We start from the raw sequence: 20,745 nt of genomic DNA, 5'->3' as shown, positions 1-20,745 counted from the left end.
CTTAGGTTAGTTAGGTTTAAGTAGTTCTAAGTTCTAGGGGACTGATGACCATCGATGTTAAGTCCCATAGTGCTCAGAGCCATTTGAACCATTTTTATAGAAATCATTAGTTCAATACTTATGTAGTACATGTGTGACACTATTGATTTAAGAACTACACTCAAGCGCCAAAAAACACTGGTATAGGCATGCGTATTCAAATACAGAGATATGTAAACAGGTAGAATGGGCGCTGCGGCCGGCAATGCCGATATAAGACAACAAGTGTGTGGAGCAGTTGTTAGATAGGTTACTGCTGCTAAAGTAGGAGATTATCAAGATTTAAGTGAGTTTATAAAGTGGTGTTACAGTTGGCACACGTGCAATGGAACACCGTATCCCCGAAGTAGTTTCTCGAGTGTACCTTGAATATCAGGAATCCGGTAAAACATCAAATCTCCGTCATCTCTCCGACTGGAAAAAGATCCTGCAAGAACGGGACCAACGACGACTGAAGAGAATCGTTCAGCGCGACAAAAATGCAACCTTTTCGCAAATTGCTGCAGATTTCAATGCTGGGCCACCAACAAGTGTCAGCGTGCGATCCATTCAACGGAACATCTTCGATATGGTCTTTCGAAGCGAAAGGCCAACTCGTGTACCTTTGATGACTGCACGACGCAAAGCTTTACGCCTCGCCTGGGCCCCTCAACACCGACATTGGACTGTTCATGACTGGAAACATGTTGCCTGGTCGGACGACTCTCCTTTCAAATTGTATCGAGCGGATGGACGTATACGGGTACGGAGACAACCTCATGAATCCATGGACCCCACATGTCAGCAGGGGACTGTTCACGGTGGTGGAGACTCTGTAATGGTGTGGGGTGTGTGAAGTCGGAGTGATGTGGGACCTCTAATACGTATAGATACGACTCTGACTGGTGACCGTATGTAAGCATCCTGTCTGATCACCTGCATCTATTCACGTCCAGTGTGCATTCAGATGGACTTGGGCGTTTCCAGCAGGGCACTGTGACATCCCACACGTCTAAAATTGCTACAGAGTGGTTCCAGGTACACTCTTCTGAGTTTAAAATCTTCCGCTGGGCACCAAACTCCCCAGACATGAAGATTATTGAGGATATCTGGGATGCCTTTCAACTTGCTGTTCAGAAGAGATACTCTTACGGATTTATGGACAGCCCTGCACGATTCATGGTGTCAGTTCCCTGCAGCACTACTTCAGAGATGCCACGTCGTGTTGCGGCACTTCTCCGTGATCGCTGGGATCCTACACGATATTAGGCAGGTGTATGAGTTTCTTTGGCTCTTCGGTGTATAATAGCAACAGACTCTCTCAACTTTGATAACATCATAAATTGAGCAATGTAAAATCGAAGTTTGCACTCAGCATTATCAATATTCTGCTTTGCACTATGATCGTGAACTCATATCTCCAGACTACGGCTAGGGGGGGGGGGGGGATATTAATGGGGGGATTTTGTTTCCTTCCGTATTTCTGGCATCATTCTGGAGATAAGAATTTGTGTTATTTTTATCTCGGTGGGAGGTCTTTTCTTCGTTAGTCTTTGGACTTTTGCCCCGCATCAGATTTGTTGTTGGCAGCAGGTGTTGTGAGTCTGGGAACGGTTGCCTTCCTCTGGCCGGAGTGTCTTCTGCAGCTGGTCAGGCTGCACGCCTAGCCACACGGGCCCGCATCTCGTGGTCGTGCGGTAGCGTTCTCGCTTCCCACGCCCGGGTTCCCGGGTTCGATTCCCGGCGGGGTCAGGGATTTTCTCTGCCTCGTGATGGCTGGGTGTTGTGTGCTGTCCTTAGGTTAGTTAGGTTTCAGTAGTTCTAAGTTCTAGGGGACTGATGACCATAGATGTTAAGTCCGATAGTGCTCAGAGCCATTTGAACCATTTTTTTAGCCACACGGGCAGGCCCTCAGGCAGGCAGCTGAAAACTGTCCGTGTCAAACGTACTCCATTATTTCTAGAATTACTTGCCGTGTTTGATACAGTTTTAATTTCATATCCCCATCACAACCCCCTCTACCCACCATTAGATCCATCCCTGCAGGATAGTTAGGTGATGAACTGTTGCTCTAAATTCATTCCTCAAATTTGCTACCAATATTTATATTCAAAAAGGAAAATATGAAACTCCTTCATTTGTTTTTAGATCAAAGAATTTCACCAGAAATAAAATTACTGAATATGAGTTAAGCGCAAAGTCTGAGTCAAAGAATTAAATAACCTTTATACGTACAAAAAGTTTAATGTAAGTACAGGTTTGGTTAAAAAAATCTTCAAAAAAGAGCAAAGTTCGTTTGCCAGTTTCGAAGAATGCAAGTGATAATTAAATATTTTCATGTCCTTGGTCTAAATGATGAGATTTTGGACCACATGAAACTTCCAAAGTAATTAGTAATATATTTAATTTTGTTGCTAAATAAAATTCTATAGTGAACCGCGCAAATCTCCCATTTACTGAAATAACTACAAACTGTAATTCAGGCTGATCCTGTCATATTGTTTCACGGATCACTTGGCTGTGAAAACCTTTTAAAAAAGTTAAAACAGTAACGCTGGGGTGACATAAACCATGAGACAGCTCTTAATATCGTGGTGTGTCTCCTTTCGTACAGCATCTCGATGTGGTAAGGACTCAACAAGTCGTTGTAAGTCTCCTTTCAGAAATATTGAGCCATTCTGCCACAATAGCCGTCCAAAACTGCGAAAGTGTTGCCGGTACAGGATTTTGTGCACGAACTGGCCTCTCGCTTATGACATAAATGTTCGATGGGTAGCTAAATCACTCGCTCGAATTGTCTAGAATGTTTTTCAAGCCAGTCGCGAACAACTACGGCCCAGTGGCACGGGGCATTGTCATCGATAAAAATTTCATCGTCGTTTGGCAACGTAGAGTCCATGAATGGCTGCAAATGGTCTCCAAGTAGCCAAAGATAATCATTTCCAGTAAATGTACAATTCAGTTGGACCACACTACCCAGTATACTCCACACAAGCTCAGTCCACACCATTATGGAGCCACCACCGGTTTGCACAATGCCTTATTGACAACTTGGGTCCGCCGCGCGATCTAAGGCGTCTTGACACGGTTAGCGCGGCTTTCCCCGTCGGAGGTTCGAGTCCTACCTCGGTCATGGGAGTGTGTGTCGTCCTTAGTGTAAGTTGGATTAAGTAGTGTGTAAGCTTAGGGACCGATGACCTCAGCAGTTTGGTCCTTACCACAAATTTCCAAAAATTACAACTTGGGTCCATAGCTTCGTAGGGTCTCTGCCACACTAACCCTACCATCTGCTCTTACCAGCTAAAATCGGGACTCATTCGATCAGGCCACGGTTTTCCAGTCGTGTGGGGTCCAACCGATATGTTCTCCGGCACAGGGGAGACACTGCAGGCGATGTCGTGCTGCTAGCAAAGACACTCGGTCGCCTACTGCCATAGCCCACTGACGCCGAATTTCGCCGCCTGTCATCGTACGTCCCACATTCATTTCTGGGGTTATTTCACGCCGTGTTGCTTGTCTGTTATCACTGACAACTCTAGGCAAATGCCACTACTCTAGGTTGTTAAGTGAAGGCGCCGATCTCCGCGTCGTCCTTGGTGAGAGGTAATGCCTGAAATTTGGTATTCCTGACACATTATTCACACTGTGGATCTCGGAATATTGAATTACCCAACGATTTCCGGAATGGAATGTCCTATGTATCTAGCTCCAGCTACCATTCCGCGTTCAAAGTCTGTTAATTGTCGTCGTGCGACCATAATCACATCGGAAACCTTTTCACATGACTCACCTGAGCACAAGTGACAGCTCCGCCAATGCACTGCCTTTTTGTACCCTGTGTACGAAACACTACCGTCACCTGTATCTGAACATATCGCTATCCCATGACTTTTGCCCTCTCAGAGTATTCGCTTATGCTGGTCTTGATAGGTCATTTTCTTGATTGTTTTTATTTTTTCAGCTGTGGAATCATTTAGTTAAAGTTATAACAGTCTCCATAGCAGAATAAGCAAGAAAGGTGGCACGTCAGTTGACTCTCATTAAAACACCTGAAGAGCCTAAGAAACTGGTACATCTGCCTAATATCGTGTAGGGCCCCCGTGAGCACGCAGAAGTGCCGCAACACGACGTGACATCGACTCGACTAATGTCTGACGTAGTGCTGGAGGGAACTGGCACCATGAACCCTGCAGGGCTGTCCATAAATCGTAAGAGTACGATGGAGTGGAGATCTGTTCTGAACAGCACGTTGCAAAGCATCCCACATATGCTCAATAATCTTCATGTCTGGGGAGTTTGGTGGCCAGCGGAGGATTTTAAACTCAGAAGAGTGTTCCTGGAACCACTCTGTAGTAATTCTGGACGTGTGGGATGTCGCATTGTCCTGCTGGAATTGCCCAAGTCCTTCAGAATGCACACAGGACATGAATAGATGCAGGTGATCAGACAGGATGCTTACATACGGTCACCAGTCAGAGTCGTGTCTATACGAGGTGCATTCAAGTTCTAAGGCCTCCGATTTTTTTTCTCCAGACTGGAAAGAGGTAGAAACATGCGCATTGTTTTAAAATGAGGCCGCGTTCATTGTCAATACGTCCCAGAGATGGCAGCACCGTACGGCAGATGGAATTTTACCACCAGCGGCGAGAATGAGAACTGTTTTAAATACTTAAAATGGCGACGTTTTCCTTACTTGAACAGCGTCCAATCATTCGTTTTCTGAATTTGCGTGGTGTGAAACCGATAGAAACTCATCTACAGTTGAAGGAGACATGTGGTGATGGAGTTATGGATGTGTCGAAAGTGCGTTCGTGGGTGCAACAGTTTAATGAAGGCAGAACATCGTGTGACAACAAACCGAAACAACCTCGGGCACGCACAAGCTGGTCTGACGACATGATCGAGAAAGTGGAGAGAATTGTTTTGGCGGATCGCCAAATGACTGTTGAGCAGATCGCCTCCAGAGTTGGAATTTCTGTGGGTTCTGTGCACACAATCCTGCATGACGGCCTGAAAATGCGAAAAGTGTCATCCATGTGGGTGCCACGGAAGCTGACGGACGACCACATGGCTGCCCGTGTGGCATGTTGCCAAGCAATGTTGACGCGCAACGACAGCATGAATGGGACTTTCTTTTCGTCGGTTGTGACAATGGATGAGACGTGGATGCCATTTTTCAATCCAGAAACAAAGCGCCAGTCAGCTCAATGGAAGTACACAGATTCACCGCTACCAAAAAAATTTCGGGTAACCGCCAGTGCTGAAAAAATGATGGTGGCCATGTTCTGGGACAGCGAGGGCGTAATCCTTACCCATTGCGTTCCAAAGGGCACTACGGTAACAGGTGCATCCTACGAAAATGTTTTGAAGAACAAATTCCTTCCTGCACTGCAACAAAAACGTCCGGGAAGGGCTGCGCGTGTGCTGTTTCACCAAGGCAACGCACCCGCACATTGAGCTAATGTTACGCAACAGTTTCTTCGTGATAACAACTTTGAAGTGATTCCTCATGCTCCCTACTCACCTGACCTGGCTCCTAGTGACTTTTGGCTTTTTCCAACAATGAAAGACACTCTCCGTGGCCGCACATTCACCAGCCGTGCTGCTATTGCCTCAGCGATTTTCCAGTGGTCAAAACAGACTCCTAAAGAAGCCTTCGCCGCTGCCATGGAATCATGGCGCCAGCGTTGTGAAAATTGTGTACGTCTGCAGGGCGATTACGTCGTGAAGTAACGCCAGTTTCATCGATTTCGGGTGAGTAGTTAATTAGAAAAAAAATCGGAGGCCTTAGAACTTGAATGCACCTCGTACATATCAGAGGACCCACATCACTCCAACTGCACACGCCCCTCACCATTACAAAGCCTCCACCAGCGTGAACAGTCCCTTGCTGACATGCGGGGTCCATGGATTCATGAGGTTGTCTCCGGTACACGTCCATCCGCTCGATACAATTTGAAATGAAACTCTTCCGACCAGAAAATATGTCTCCAGTCATCAACAGGCCAATGTCGGTGTTGACGGGCACAGGCGAGGCGCAAAGTTTTGTGCCGTGCAGTCTTCAAGGGTACACGAGTGGGCCTTCGGCTCCGAAAGCCCATATCGATGATGTTTCGTTGAATGGTTCGCTCGCTGACACTTGTTGATGGCCCAGTACTGAAATTGCAGCAATTTGCGGAAAGGTTGCACTTCCGTCAAATTGAACGATTCTCTTCAGTCGTCGTTGGTCCCATTGTAGCACGATCTTTTTCCGGCCGCAACGATATCGGAGAGCTGATGTTTTACCGGAATCCTGGTGTTCACGGTACACCCGTGAAATGGTCCTACGGGAAAATACCCACATCATCGCTAGCTCGGAGATGCTGTGTCCCATCGCTCGTGTGCCAACTGTAACACCACTTTCAAATGCACTAATATCTTGATAACCTGCTACTGTAGCAGCAGTAACCGATGTAACAACTGCGCTAGACACTCATTGTTTTATATAGGCGTTGCCGGCCGCAGCGCCCATATTCCGCCTGTTTATATATCTCTTTATTTGAATACGCATACCTTTATCAATTTCTATCAAGCTTCAGTGTATCTCTTGCGAGTGACTAGGAGGCTTTCTACGAAAAGGAATTATTCACACAATGAGGAGAAGAAAACAGAAAATAATTATAAGAACAAATGTGATTTGTAAGCCTGACAAACTAAGGATGATAAAGAGAGAGCCAGTGGTCAGAGATAATGAAGTTGCAAACTTTGAAGAAACAGCATGGAAAAGAACACAAAGAGATGAAAGGTAAGGAATTGATGGGCAAAGGCATGACAAGAATGAAAAAGTGAAGGGCTGTCGCAACTTGCAAATAATGAAGAAAATGGAAAAATAAATAAACTGGAAGTGTTGAAAATAATTTTAGAAACATTGATGAAGGAGAAAGGAAGAAAGAAAAGTTAACTGAAGAACGATAGAGATAGTGTAATTTTATGTCAGGTAGTTGTTATCGACAAAGCATGTGATGTGTAGCAAGTTCCCACTAGCACAATTATGTGGCAACAGTGCCCGTACTGGAGGACATGCACATGTGGTGACCAGAATTTTGGTAAGAATGAAATGGTGACTAAATACTATATCGTGTAATGATAGAAGCTTGGTGAGTAGAAGGATATTATGTTGAATATTGCAACTAATGGAGAAGTTAACTGATGCAACTAATTCGACAGATCAACCTGATACGGTGTAGACTTTTTAGTTGTATCTGATATGACTCAATAGTTCTGGGTCCTCAGCTACTCCACCGCTTCGGCGACAAGAAAGTTCCCCTGCAACAGGACGGTGCACATCCACCTACGGCCACCATGCCACAACGCACCACTCGTGGCGCGCAGTTGCCCCTAGGTGCTAGGTATCTCGGACACTCCGTCGCTAAATGCCATTCCGCACCTTTACGATCGCTTGTATATGAGAATGCACAGTGCGTTGCCGTCAGAGGGGGTTACTAGTGAGATACTTGAAAGGAGTGACACGGAAGTGCTCTTTAGTGTGTATTTGTGTGGCAAATAGTACACATATAAATAGGTATGTTTCTGTTAACTGCCTAGGTTTGAGTGTGTGATCAGTTGATTCTATTTATTTTTTCCTCTTATATGTAAATTACCTCTCGCTCTTGTGTCATGACAGCTATGGTTCTAATAATAGGAGGTTCTGGTGGAATGTAGATGACTTAGGAGGAACGGTAACAACCTGTAGTGTTACTGATCTGGTTTTTACCTCGTCAAGTTTCATGAAATTTCTTCTTTGATTATGCTCCTGTCACTATTGGATTTGGCGAACTGTTATTAAGGAACACACATAATACTACGAAATTATTTCTTGATCTCCTCGTATTTATTCACATTGAGTTTCATTTTTATTGCCAGGTTTGTCAAATAGAGGATCCTCAATATTTTAACACAAATCAGAAAGTTAAACCAATTAACAAAATTTTCATTCAATTCACTTGTGGCAAGGACTAACATATTACGCTACACGGTGCTAGTTAACTGACATAGTAACTGTAAACTTTAACTGCCCAACCACGACTGATTGAAACTATGAACATGATGCCTATTGGCATTATAAACATCACTGTTTGGTGAAATAGAGGACTACCATATTTTAGTTACTAACATAAAAGACAGAAACAATAAAAAGCATAGAAAGACAATAAGCAGAGAAGTAAGTGTGTTTAATTATACGCTCCATAACTAGATAAAATAATGAAATAATAGTTACTACTTTATGAGTTAGAAGTTTTAATGTGTTCAGGATTTCCCCAAGTTAACCAAAGATTTTCCAGATAGTGAATTTTTTAATTTAAATAACTATCAAACTAACGTATTGTTGTAGTGAAAATTTGCAGAAAATCAGGACTACTAAACTGTAGTACTGGTTTTTGGGAAGAATTACATTTTGAGATTGGAACATTCTAAAAAACGAAATTTTAAACACAAACAGCTTCTGAAATATAAAGTTTCTGCAAAAAGTAAAACATTTGTTGAAAAGTGGAGAATGGGGGCAAATCAACTAGATCAATCTTGAAGCAAACAGTTTGTGAGATGCACTTAGTTTACAGACATGTTAAATTACAAATATTTCTTTAAATAAAATGTTTCCATACAAACTAGATATACTATCATTATCAGAAGTCAGTAAATTACACTGTGGATAATGAAACTTAATGAAATATTACGAGGGAGGATGAAAGTAACGTAAAATAAATTTTTTCCCCTGGTATTGCTGCTGTAATGTTTATTTAATCGTATGGCTAGGACCCCCCATCAGGCAGGCCGTTCGCCGGGTGCCGGTATTTCAATTTGACCCCACTCCGGCGACCTGCAGTCGAGGAGGATAGCACTACACTCAGTCCCTGGGCGGAGAAAATTCCCCGACCTAGCTGGGAATCGAAGCCGGGCCCAGAGGACTGACAATCCAGCACGCTGACCATTCAGTTACCGGGGGCGGCCAGCTGTAATATTGAAAGTTCACGACGATACAGTTTGAAGTTTGCGCTACAGAGGATATACTTGTTTTCAAGTACAGCTCTGGAAAGAGAATACGAAACAAATATGACGCGAATGTTACTGTCGTCAACTTGTGAAGAGCAGCGAATTGTAGTTCGATATTTGTGGGCGAATGGGCATACACCAATTAAAAATCGCAGGGTCACGCGCGACGTGTCTGGGGACGACTATATAGATCACAACAATGTCTCCATCTGGTGTGCATTCTTCCAAGAAGGCCGTGAGAGCCTCAGTGATTTGCCAGCCCTGCAGAATGTCGGAGCCATTTTGAACGACCGGCGTGTGCAACTGCGAACCTTATCGCAGCAGTTCAACACTTCTTATAGTGTGGTGTACGATATCGTTCTTGACATGTTGAAATTTCGTAAAGTTAGTGCTCAGTGGGTGCCTAAGAACCTGACGGACAACCACAAGGGCCAGCAAATGATGGCAAACTTAGATCACTTAATGCATTTCTCTACAAAAGAGCATGACATTTTGAAAGGAATCTTCACTGGTGATGAGCCATGGGCGTACCACTACACGCTCGAAACCAAGCAGGACTCTATGGAGTAGAAAAATGTTGGTTCCCCAGTACGAAAACAAATTCGAGGTGACTCAGTCTGCTAGGAAAGTGCTTGTGTTCTTGGATGTGCATGGTGTGTTGTCGGTGGAATTTGCTGAAAAATGGACGACTGTGACTGCTGCAGCCTACATTAAAACTTTGGTTCAGTTGCATAGTGCCTTTCGTGACATGCCACAACATTAGTGCTGACTGTGTCAAAATTCTTGGTCACAATGTCTGTCCCCATGCTGCTGCTCTTGTTTGTGAGAAAGTGGCCAAATTTCAGTGAGCGCTGCTCCAGCGTCCGCCATACAGTCCAGACATTGCACTGTCCGACTTTCATCTGTTTGGTCCCATCAAGAAACTCCCGGACAGCCAACGCGTTGCAACGGCTGGAGAGGTGAAATCAGCAGTCCGCAAGTGACAATATTCCAACCAAACGGACATCTATGAACAGGGCAAATTGAAACTGGTACCACAATGAGAGAAATGAGATGAGAACATTGGCGTCTATGTAGAAAAGTAAATAAAAGATGTAAACTCACTTGTTATTTATTTTTTTATCTATTGAATTTTTTAGTAATAAAATTATTGTACACTACTGTCTGACCTTACCTAGTACAAGGATAACAATTTAGTAATTTTATGTAACTATGGTATTCACATTATGTGTAATATAAAGAATATTATTTATGGAGTAGTATTGTAGCTAGTGTAGTTATCCCACCTTGCTACGCATCAAACTGAACGAATAGCAGAGGCGTTGAAACGTTAACAGGAATATAATCAAGACTGAAAGCTTTGCTAGCTTTTAGATAAATCCTTTTTCTAGCTTCAGTACACTTACACTCAAATACACATGCACCTGTAGAGATACATTGTGCCAGCTGAGTACACTATGTTGGGACTTCAGTTCAGCAGCTGACTAGGGTGAGGGGTTGTGTTGGGAGGAGTGAGTAAGGGGAGCAAGGAGGTAAGATGTGGGAGGAAGAGGCAGCAGCTGGACAGGAAGGAATGCGACATGGCCACTGGTGAATTCGTGCAGCACGTGATGACAATGATATGGAACAGTGGTTTCATGGGGGTGAAGCTGACAGAACAGGAGAGGGGAAAACTGTGCAGAAGAGTTTGTGAGTCACAGGTTCAAGGATGAGTCAGGTTAGAATCCTGGGGCTGTGTGGAGGTGAGTGTGCGGCAGGGGTCTAGTGGAAATTGATGCTAGGAGAATTATGGGAATGATGTATGTGTTGCGAGGGCAGCTCCAATCCTACGTAATTCAGAGAAGCTGATGTTGGAGAGTGGGATCCAGATGGCTGTGAAGCAGCCATTGAAGTGAAGCTTGCTGTGCTCATCAGTGTGTTACAGCTCTGGCTGGTCAACTCTTCTCTTGGACACAGTTCAGCTGGTTAGTGGTCTTGTTCACATGAAATTCTGAGCATAAGTTGCAGAAGAGCTGGCACATGACATGACTGTTTTCACAAGTAGCCTCTGATGGAGTATAATAAGCCTTTTATGGGACTGGGATAGGACATACTGGATGGATGTATTGGACAGGCCCCACACTTGTGTCTTCCACAGATGGCAAGGGATTCGGAGTGAGTGTGGCATAAGAATGGACCAAGATATTGTGTAGATTCGGTAGTAGTGGAATACTACTTTTGAAGAGATAGGAGGAATTGTAAAAGATAGTTAAGCCCCTGGTCAATGTAGAGGTGCATGTCAGTGTCTCAGAAGTGGTACACTGGGCTGAGGACTACCAGACTAGTCAAATGGGAGGCAAGATGTTGAGGCTGTGGAGGAATGAAAATAGGATTTCTTGGTTCTGAATTCAGATCATGAAGATATCATCAATTAACTTGAGCCGGAAAAGGGGTTTGGGGCTTTGGGGTTAGGAAAGATGGCCCAAAAACTAGTTGGCATAGGATTTAACAGATTTTATAGGAGGTCAATGGCACAGTAAATTCCTTGCCAGTCCAGTGCTGGACAGCAGTCAGTGGTGAGCAGCCAAGCATCCACAAACAGCTGAGAAGTACCGAAGCCACTATTTCTCATGGGCACCTCTTCTCAGCACACATCACAGCACACAGATTAGCATGGATGTGGGAACACTGTCATTGCATTCTCAAAGGCTGTAAAACAGCCATATTGACCAGTGAATCATAGTACATGCTGATAGTATGCTATTAATATGTCTAAAGCAATATGGCACAACGTATCCTGCATAACATGGCAAATTCAGTTACCTGGGAGATGTTTAAATAAGATGAAGTAATATCCTTAACAAATCCATGATTGTCCCACACAATTAATCAGTATAGGAAAAAATTGCCTGATGATTCCATATTTTTATTTACCTAAAGCACTCTGGAAGCAACTTGTACCTTACTGTGAACTGACTTCACCACAAGAAACTAATATCAATCGACTTGTATTATATTGTTCGCTATCAAACATTATCCCATTGTGACTTAACAGCAATGGTACTCACAATGTAATCACAGTCACAGTAGTCTATAAAGAAATGTTACAGAATTCTGGTGTGTTTCTATTTGACAAAAACTATTTTAATTTTTTTTTCAGAATGGCATGTTCCTTAAAAGATTTACTGTAATGGAAACAGTATTTCCACTAAAACTCACGGGAGATGACTGGAGAGTAGTCATCATTCTTGTACATCAAGGTGAGGAAATACTTAATGTGAAAGTTGCTGTATCGAAACTTCCAATAGAAAAAAGAGACAAATGTGATGAAGAACAGGAAGACGACGAGGAAGACGAAGATGCTGAATAGCAGTAGAAAAACATAGTAGCGTAGTTACCTCCAGTAGCGGACATTTTCTGATAAATAAACAGCCTCTGTGGAAAGCGTGCTTCATTGGTTCAATATTTCCCCCAGCTACTCCAAACAAATAAAGCAAAGAAGTGCATCTGCAACAAACCTGTAACAGATGGTATCAGAAAAACATCCTCTTACATTCTGTGTTATGAAGAAAAACATAGACCCTCGCTTTGTAAGAAAAGCACATTTGCTAAGAAAACATTAATATATATACACTGCAACTTAAAACTTACAGGGCCACACTATGTTTAAAGACACGATTAAAAATTAACTAGTTGTTTACAGATCCTGCCCACTTGTATTTTATCTTTACAAAAAATAAATGAGGCTGCTTGTATGGGTTGGAAGTACACTCCTGGAAATTGAAATAAGAACACCGTGAATTCATTGTCCCAGGAAGGGGAAACTTTATTGACACATTCCTGGGGTCAGATACATCACATTATCACACTGACAGAACCACAGGCACATAGACACAGGCAACAGAGCATGCACAATGTCGGCACTAGTACAGTGTATATCCACCTTTCGCAGCAATGCAGGCTGCTATTCTCCCATGGAGACGATCGTAGAGATGCTGGATGTACTCCTGTGGAACGGCTTGCCATGCCATTTCCACCTGGCGCCTCAGTTGGACCAGCGTTCGTGCTGGACGTGCAGACCGCGTGAGACGACGCTTCATCCAGTCCCAAACATGCTCAATGGGGGACAGATCCGGAGATCTTGCTGGCCAGGGTAGTTGACTTACACCTTCTAGAGCACGTTGGGTGGCACGGGATACATGCGGACGTGCATTGTCCTGTTGGAACAGCAAGTTCCCTTGCCGGTCTAGGAATGGTAGAACGATGGGTTCGATGACGGTTTGGATGTACCGTGCACTATTCAGTGTCCCCTCGACGATCACCAGTGGTGTACGGCCAGTGTAGGAGATCGCTCCCCACACCATGATGCCGGGTGTTGGCCCTGTGTGCCTCGGTCGTATGCAGTCCTGATTGTGGCGCTCACCTGCACGGCGCCAAACACGCATACGACCATCATTGGCACCAAGGCAGAAGCGACTCTCATCGCTGAAGACGACACGTCTCCATTCGTCCCTCCATTCACGCCTGTCGCGACACCACTGGAGGCGGGCTGCACGATGTTGGGGCGTGAGCGGAAGACGGCCTAACGGTGTGCGGGACCGTAGCCCAGCTTCATGGAGACGGTTGCGAATGGTCCTCGCTGATACCCCAGGAGCAACAGTGTCCCTAATTTGCTGGAAAGTGGCGGTGCGGTCCCCTACGGCACTGCGTAGGATCCTACGGTCTTGGCGTGCATCCGTGCGTCGCTACGGTCCGGTCCCAGGTCGACGGGCACGTGCACCTTCCGCCGACCACTGGCGACAACATCGATGTACTGTGGAGACCTCACGCCCCACGTGTTGAGCAATTCGGCGGTACGTCCACCCGGCCTCCCGCATGCCCACTATACGCCCTCGCTCAAAGTCCGTCAACTGCACATACGGTTCACGTCCACGCTGTCGCGGCATGCTACCAGTGTTAAAGACTGCGATGGAGCTCCGTATGCCACGGCAAACTGGCTGACACTGACGGCGGCGGTGCACAAATGCTGCGCAGCTAGCGCCATTCGACGGCCAACACCGCGGTTCCTGGTGTGTCCGCTGTGCCGTGCGTGTGATCATTGCTTGTACAGCCCTCTCGCAGTGTCGGGAGCAAGTATGGTGGGTCTGACACACCGGTGTCAATGTGTTCTTTTTTCCATTTCCAGGAGTGTATTTGTATTGGTTCATTTCCCCCATCGAGATTTACAAGTTCAGTGACAATGTATGAGCAGTGTAGCAGTTTACTACAAACTTTGCCTTGAGCTCCATTGGAAAATATTGTGTACAAGGTCTATCTATCACTAATTTAATGAAACTGGATTCTGTAAATTTTTGTCAATTAGTAACTTTCAACTGTTTGACTTTATACACAGCTGCAGTCATTCCTCAATGCCCCAGATATTTATTCTTGCTTTTATTGATGAGGCGGCACAGGAGCTCTACCTGTTGTTGCCTTGCAATTGAGTCTAAGAAAAAAATTTGAAGTGGGCAATTTATCTGCTGGCACTGAGTAGGTCAATTTTGATAAAATTTGTCACACTTTTCAAAGTCAAACAATGCTCATGCACTCACACAATAAACATTTCCTTAATAATGCAAGCTGCCTGATATCTTTGAAGTAATATTAAATGGAATTTGAACACAACATTTTTTACGAGTTAGTGAACAAAGAGATAAATAACAATAATCATACACAAGCACTGAACACAACATATATTTAACTCATTGTTTAGTATGATTTAGAAACTGATTCTCTTCTTAGTAACATGAAAGGTATGTAGGCAATTATCATTCATCTCAACATATGCCTCGAAATAGGAAAGCTTGCACCTAAAAAATAAATACATGAAGTGCTTGAAAGGTTTAATGCAATAAAAGAATAGAATGCGCTGTCCTATCAGGTAAAAATAACAATAATAATTCTTATCTTATACCAGAATTTTTGAAGAAAATCATGAACATGGGCTCTCCATGACAGTTTGCCACCTGCCTGAAGATATAGGAATTTTTATTGTTTTGACTAACTTATCATATACCAAAACGTCAGTTGTAGTTTAACAATGTGTTACAAACTGTATAAACTAAATTTTACTGTGATGTAGCATCAATTTTATTTTCTACAAGCTATGAACGTGGTCTTGAACTGCAATATTTAATACCTTGCCTATGTTGCACTCAACATCCTTCACTACCATGCTAGTGTCATCAGCAAACAGAAGTGTTTTAGTGTCATATGTCACATTAGAAGGTATGTTATATATATATATATATATATATATATATATATATATATATATATATATATATATATATATATATATATATATATATATATATAATAGCAGCGGTTCCAGATTTGACCACTGGAGCACTCCTCAATAATCATGCCCCAACCAGACTCCATATCATACCTCCTCTCAGTACTGTGGAGAATGCCGTTTTGCTGCCTGTTCTTAAAGTGTGACAGGAACCAATTGTGAGCTCTCTGTACGTCCATATTTTTAGGGATGGTTGTGGGACTCGGCTGTCGATAGAGGATGTCAAATTAAACACCTTTCAGCCGTCAAATTTCCAACCTTATTATATTTGGCAACCAGTTTCAGCGTTATACTGCGTCATCTTCAGGCCCCTCACCGACGTGTAGGAAAAATATACCTCAGTTGTGATCTAATCAGGGGCCAGCATTACTGGTATTAGTAGACACTTGCTACAGTGATCACTTCAACTTTCACCTGCCGACTGTTAGAACACTGTGCAGTAATATTTTGTGACCAACATAACTGAACATCTTAGTTGAATCAATGAAGACAGCTAGAGTTCATAGCTTTTTGTTTAATCCATCCAGAGCCACAAACAGAAAATAGAACATAACTTTTTCAGTCGCAATATCACTTCTGAAACCAAACAATACATTTGAACGGAATTTATGTGATCTGAAACGATCAATTAATCTTATATATACAGCCTTTTCAATAACTTTAGCAATCACTCGATATGTAGCAGTAGTATATCTGTCCAATGTGCATGCCCATCGCATTCTTAGGCAATAAATTAATAAATTAAGATAATTAAGGAGAGAAATAATCATGTGTAATCGTATCTATATATACAGAAATTTTTTTTAGAATAAGCTTGATGGAAACAGCATCATGATCTGCATGGAGGATCACGAGATATTTGAATTTCGATTCAGCTTATTGATCTGCCTTGCTTGTGTAGCAGGGCAATGTTGGTCACAGAAACACAAGTTACCAGTGATACGGACTCAGTCTACATCGTGAGGAATATATTCGAATGCTTGCGGAGTTTTACTACCTATGTCCTAAGCAAAAACACTGCATAGTTTGCTGAAGTGGACACCACTTTTGTACGACCAGGAGGTGTCTGAGGAAGGCTGGAGGGATAGAGAAAAAATAGTGCATGATAAAGTAACTTATTGTCATAGTTAGAAGGTATCAGAAATTTTGTCAGATCTCATTGCGAGAGTGTCTACAATGTTGCAGTCAATTTAAGCTGTCTGAGGAAGGCTGGAGGGATAGAGAAAAAATAGTGCATGATAAAGTAACTTATTGTCATAGTTAGAAGGTATCAGAAATTTTGTCAGATCTCATTGCGAGAGTGTCTACAATGCTGCAGTCAATTTAAGCTGTTATAATATGAAAAGCACTAAACGACGTCACTGACACTCACGACATGCAGCAGTAGACGAGACTTGCAATTGTTGGGAAAAACATGGCTGGCAGTGTGGCTTGGGTGTGTGGCGAACGTTAACTCTACATTTATGTCACAATAAGCTTTGATTTTTGTCTATATTAAGTCAATAATGTCTCAGCAAGTAAAGTCGCATAGAAAGTGAATTTGTTTGGTGTTGCCAAAATATATTTTGTTTTCTGACAACTCATGCATACTTAGACAATGTCAGACAACATGCAAAGCTTAAGCTAGGTGCAAGGCCATCACTACAGTTCGTGTCAGTAAGTTGGATGTTTTGATTATTCCAGCGTTCACAGTCCCTTCGTCCTCATGTGGGCTTACAACTCAGCATGGATCTTTCCCTCCTCACCAGTTGCCTTCCACTCTGCCCTCTTTTACTTTCCTTCTTCTGATTCCTAGGTCTTCCTCGTCATCTAGTCGTAGTTTACGCGGTCTATATTTTAATCTTCTTTCTGTCTGTTTCTATTGGAAGACCCTCTTTGTAATTCTTGTGTCCTCTACCCTTAGGATGTTCTCCTGTGAGGCTGTTCTTTTACTTTTAATTAGCCTTACAGTATCAGGTCCTTGTACGAGACTATTCAACTCATAATTGGTCCTTGGTCTCCAAATCTTTTCTTCAGATCCGTCCATAAATTTTCAATAGTATTCTTCCTTCTGATATTGTGAGTTGTTCACCAGCGCTGGTGAGCATCCATACACCTATGTATAGTCATTCTGAGCTATCATTTTCCATCCTAGACATCATTATCTATTTCAAATGTATAATAACACCTATTACTGTTCCAGTCCAGGAGTTTTATTTCAGTGCTCATGGAATTCATTTTCTTAATATTAGCCCCAAATTATTCAAAACCCTCTACTGCGTCAAAATCTTATGCTTATCAATTATCCAGGTTACCGTCCCCTGTTCTATGTAGTTTCATATACTTAGTTATTGATTAGTTAATTTCCAGCCCCCTACACCGTGCAGCTTCTTTCAGTTGCACCACTATTTGCAGGTTCCGTATAATCGCTTCTTAGGTCAAACTGAAATGTTTTGTCGAAAGTGGATCTCCTTGTCTGACTCCTTTATTGGCGATGAAACAGTCAGTTAATTCTCCAACTACTCTCACCACTGCCTTGGAACCTGCAAGACTGCCCTAATAACCTAAATATATTTGGATTGTATGCCAAGCTGAATTATATTTTCTAACATCTCTTCCCTGTTTAGGGTGTAGAAGACGTGCTTGAAGTTTATGTAGATATTGTTGACTCCTAGGTTATATTCATGTGCTTTTTCCTGTATTTGTCTCAGTATGAATATGTGATCCACAATTGATCTCTTAGGCTTAAAGCCACAATGATAATTACCCAATATACAATGTATCTTCCACATATGGGACGAGTCTACTCTATAGCCTTCGACATAAAATCTTAAATGCCACATTCAACAGAGTAATCCCTCTGTATTTAAGGCAACATACCTTGCCGTCTTTCTTATATATGGACTGAGCTACAACTACTGTCCATTCTTCTGCAATTCTTCCTTCATCCCATGTTAAACAGATAGGATAATGTATCTGTTTCTGTAGAGTGATGCCTCCATTCTTTAGCAGCTGGTCAATTATTCCACCATTTCCTGGAGACCTGTGATTTTTTTTGACAGTTAACCACCTTCTGTACTTCTGAAAGAGTAGGCGCATCTGTTTTTGGTTCTATTACACGGTGTATCCACTGCTCCCCGCCAGTACAATCACCCTCTAATATTTCTTTAAATTGTTCTTTCCATCTTCCCATCGCTTTCCCCTTTTCTGTCAGCACTATTCCAACTTTATGCTTCAGCCAATTGTTTTAGGTCTATACATTTATGTTTCTTCATTTAGTTTCTTATAAAACTTTCTACTCTCGTTCCTGTTATAATGCCCTTCATATATTCTATCGCCCTTTTTAAGGCTTCTGTTTTCTATTCCTGTGTAGTCTTGTCGCTTATATTCCCTTTTTATTGTATATAGCTGGTTAATTCACATTTTCAATTTGAAACATTTTACTCTCACTTCTTTCTTCTGTTATATCCCCAGTCCACATTCATCATCATACCGCTCCTCATTTCTATGTCTTTTAGATTTCCCTACTATAAACTTTGCCACAGTTATGATATTATTCTTAATACATTCCCATTCCTTATCTGCGTCATTACTTTGCTCCAATAACTGCAATTTCTGTTTAAATTTATTCTTATATTCAAAAGCTGTATCTCTGTCTACCAGTTTTTCTACAATCCATTTCAGCATTCTCATAGTTTTCACTTTATATGGCATAAAATCCTTTTTCTTATTTTTACACTTACAAGGTAGTTGTCCGAGTCTGAATTTGCTCCCCGAAACGTGTGTACAATTTCAGTGCCACTTGGCCATCTCTTGGATAACAATATATGCTTAATTTGATTTATATTATTCGTTACTGGAATTTTCCAGGTACCTTTGTGAATATTTTTTCTACGGAAACTGTGCTTACTGCTTTAAGATCATTGGTAGCCACAAACCTGGGAACTCTCAGCCCATTAGTACTTGGTTCCTCATACAAGCTTTCCTCGCCAAAAAGGGCGTGGAAATTTTCTTCTTTTACAAGCTTTCCATTAGTACTTCCGAGGAGCATTCTTCAATCGTATGCAGGTATTCTTTCACAGACTTCATGTAGCTGATCGTAAAAACTACCCACCACATCATCATCCGATTCTTCGGTTGAAGCGTATACACAAAAGTCGTGTTATAGAATCTTCCTTTTATTCTGAGGGTGCATTTACTACCATTATATCGTGCAAAGGCAAGGACAGATTTTCCTTTGTTTTCGCTACCAGTATCATGATCTCCTTGTTTGTCACCTCTCCCAGAGTATTAGAATGTAAAATTTTGATTCAGTATCTGCCGGCCGCGGTGGTCTAGCGGTTCTAGGCGCGCAGTCCGGAACCGCGCGACTGCTACGGTCGCAGGTTCGAATCCTGCCTCGGGAATGGATGTGTGTGATGTCCTTAGGTTAGTTAGGTTTAAGTAGTTCTAAGTTCTAGGGGACTGATGACCATAGATGTTAAGTCCCATAGTGCTCAGAGCCATTTGAACCATTTGATTCAGTATCTCCTTTAGCCTTCCAGCTGATCTGTTGGAGGGCAACTAATTACAACCCATAGTCGAATACTTCTTCGACTAGGCTATTCATTGCTCCTGGCTGTAGTAGGGTACGTGTATTCCATGTTCCAAATTTAAGAGTCCTACCCGTATCTTTGCTCCATAGTTATTTCATCTTCTTGAGCGTAGTCCAGCTTTTTCTGTTATCTGTACCAATAATTTTTTCCAAAGCAGCATGCATATATAGTTGTGGCAGCTTAGCAACATAAATTCATGCGTGAGTAACTTTTTCTTGAATATTGGTACTGTTGGGTTAAGAGTAATAAGTTACGATCACGTGAGCTCCATGAAATCTGACCATAGCATTTGTAACTTTGTGCAGTTGCTGTAACGAATCTGCACCTACAGAACTGGAGGTCACTTGGCCTCGGCAATACTGTATATTAATGTTTCACCCAGTTGGCAGTTATTCATTTATGGGTGAACCAATTTCCGCCCAGAGTGTTGTTGTCATCGCACAATTCGTTGTCAGCCCAGTGTACTGACAGTTGCGCTGCAGGTAAAATAAGGTGAGTTTGACAGGTCGAAGACATAATGTTGGACTTCAGAGATGCAGAACCAACAGGTAGGTCTATTATTCACTAGAATCAGACACTCTTGTCAGACTTCCACTTGCTGATACAGGCAGTTTTTTTACAGTGCACTGTTGGTTAGGGTTTGGAAATCAGTTTTTTTCTCTCGTTCTCAACCGATGTGTTTCGTTTCGTTTGATACTAAGAAGACAGAGGCAAATTAATGCAAAACATGAGAGGAAGTAGCGGAGAACATATGTAGATATGTACTCGATAAGAGTTTTGTATGAGAATGGAACAGTGTTAGCAGCT

The 20,745-nt window shown here is 42.6% G+C and overlaps 1 protein-coding gene across 1 annotated transcript in view; it reads left to right on the top strand.

The window, feature by feature from the left end:
* Positions 1 to 12,471, top strand: part of LOC126235100 (uncharacterized) — a 57,363-nt gene extending 44,892 nt beyond the window's left edge. Inside the window, exon 4 of the mRNA XM_049943834.1 lies at positions 12,188 to 12,471. Within this exon, the coding sequence (XP_049799791.1) occupies positions 12,188 to 12,397 (210 nt within the window). The 3' untranslated portion in view covers positions 12,398 to 12,471. The remainder of the gene's footprint in view (positions 1 to 12,187) is intronic.
* The last annotated feature ends 8,274 nt before the right edge of the window (positions 12,472 to 20,745 follow it).

This window comes from Schistocerca nitens, chromosome 2, assembly GCF_023898315.1.
Source record: "Schistocerca nitens isolate TAMUIC-IGC-003100 chromosome 2, iqSchNite1.1, whole genome shotgun sequence".
NCBI lineage: Eukaryota > Metazoa > Arthropoda > Insecta > Orthoptera > Acrididae > Schistocerca > Schistocerca nitens.
Note: the sequence above shows the minus strand (reverse complement) of the source record. Positions and strands in the feature narration are given on the sequence as shown.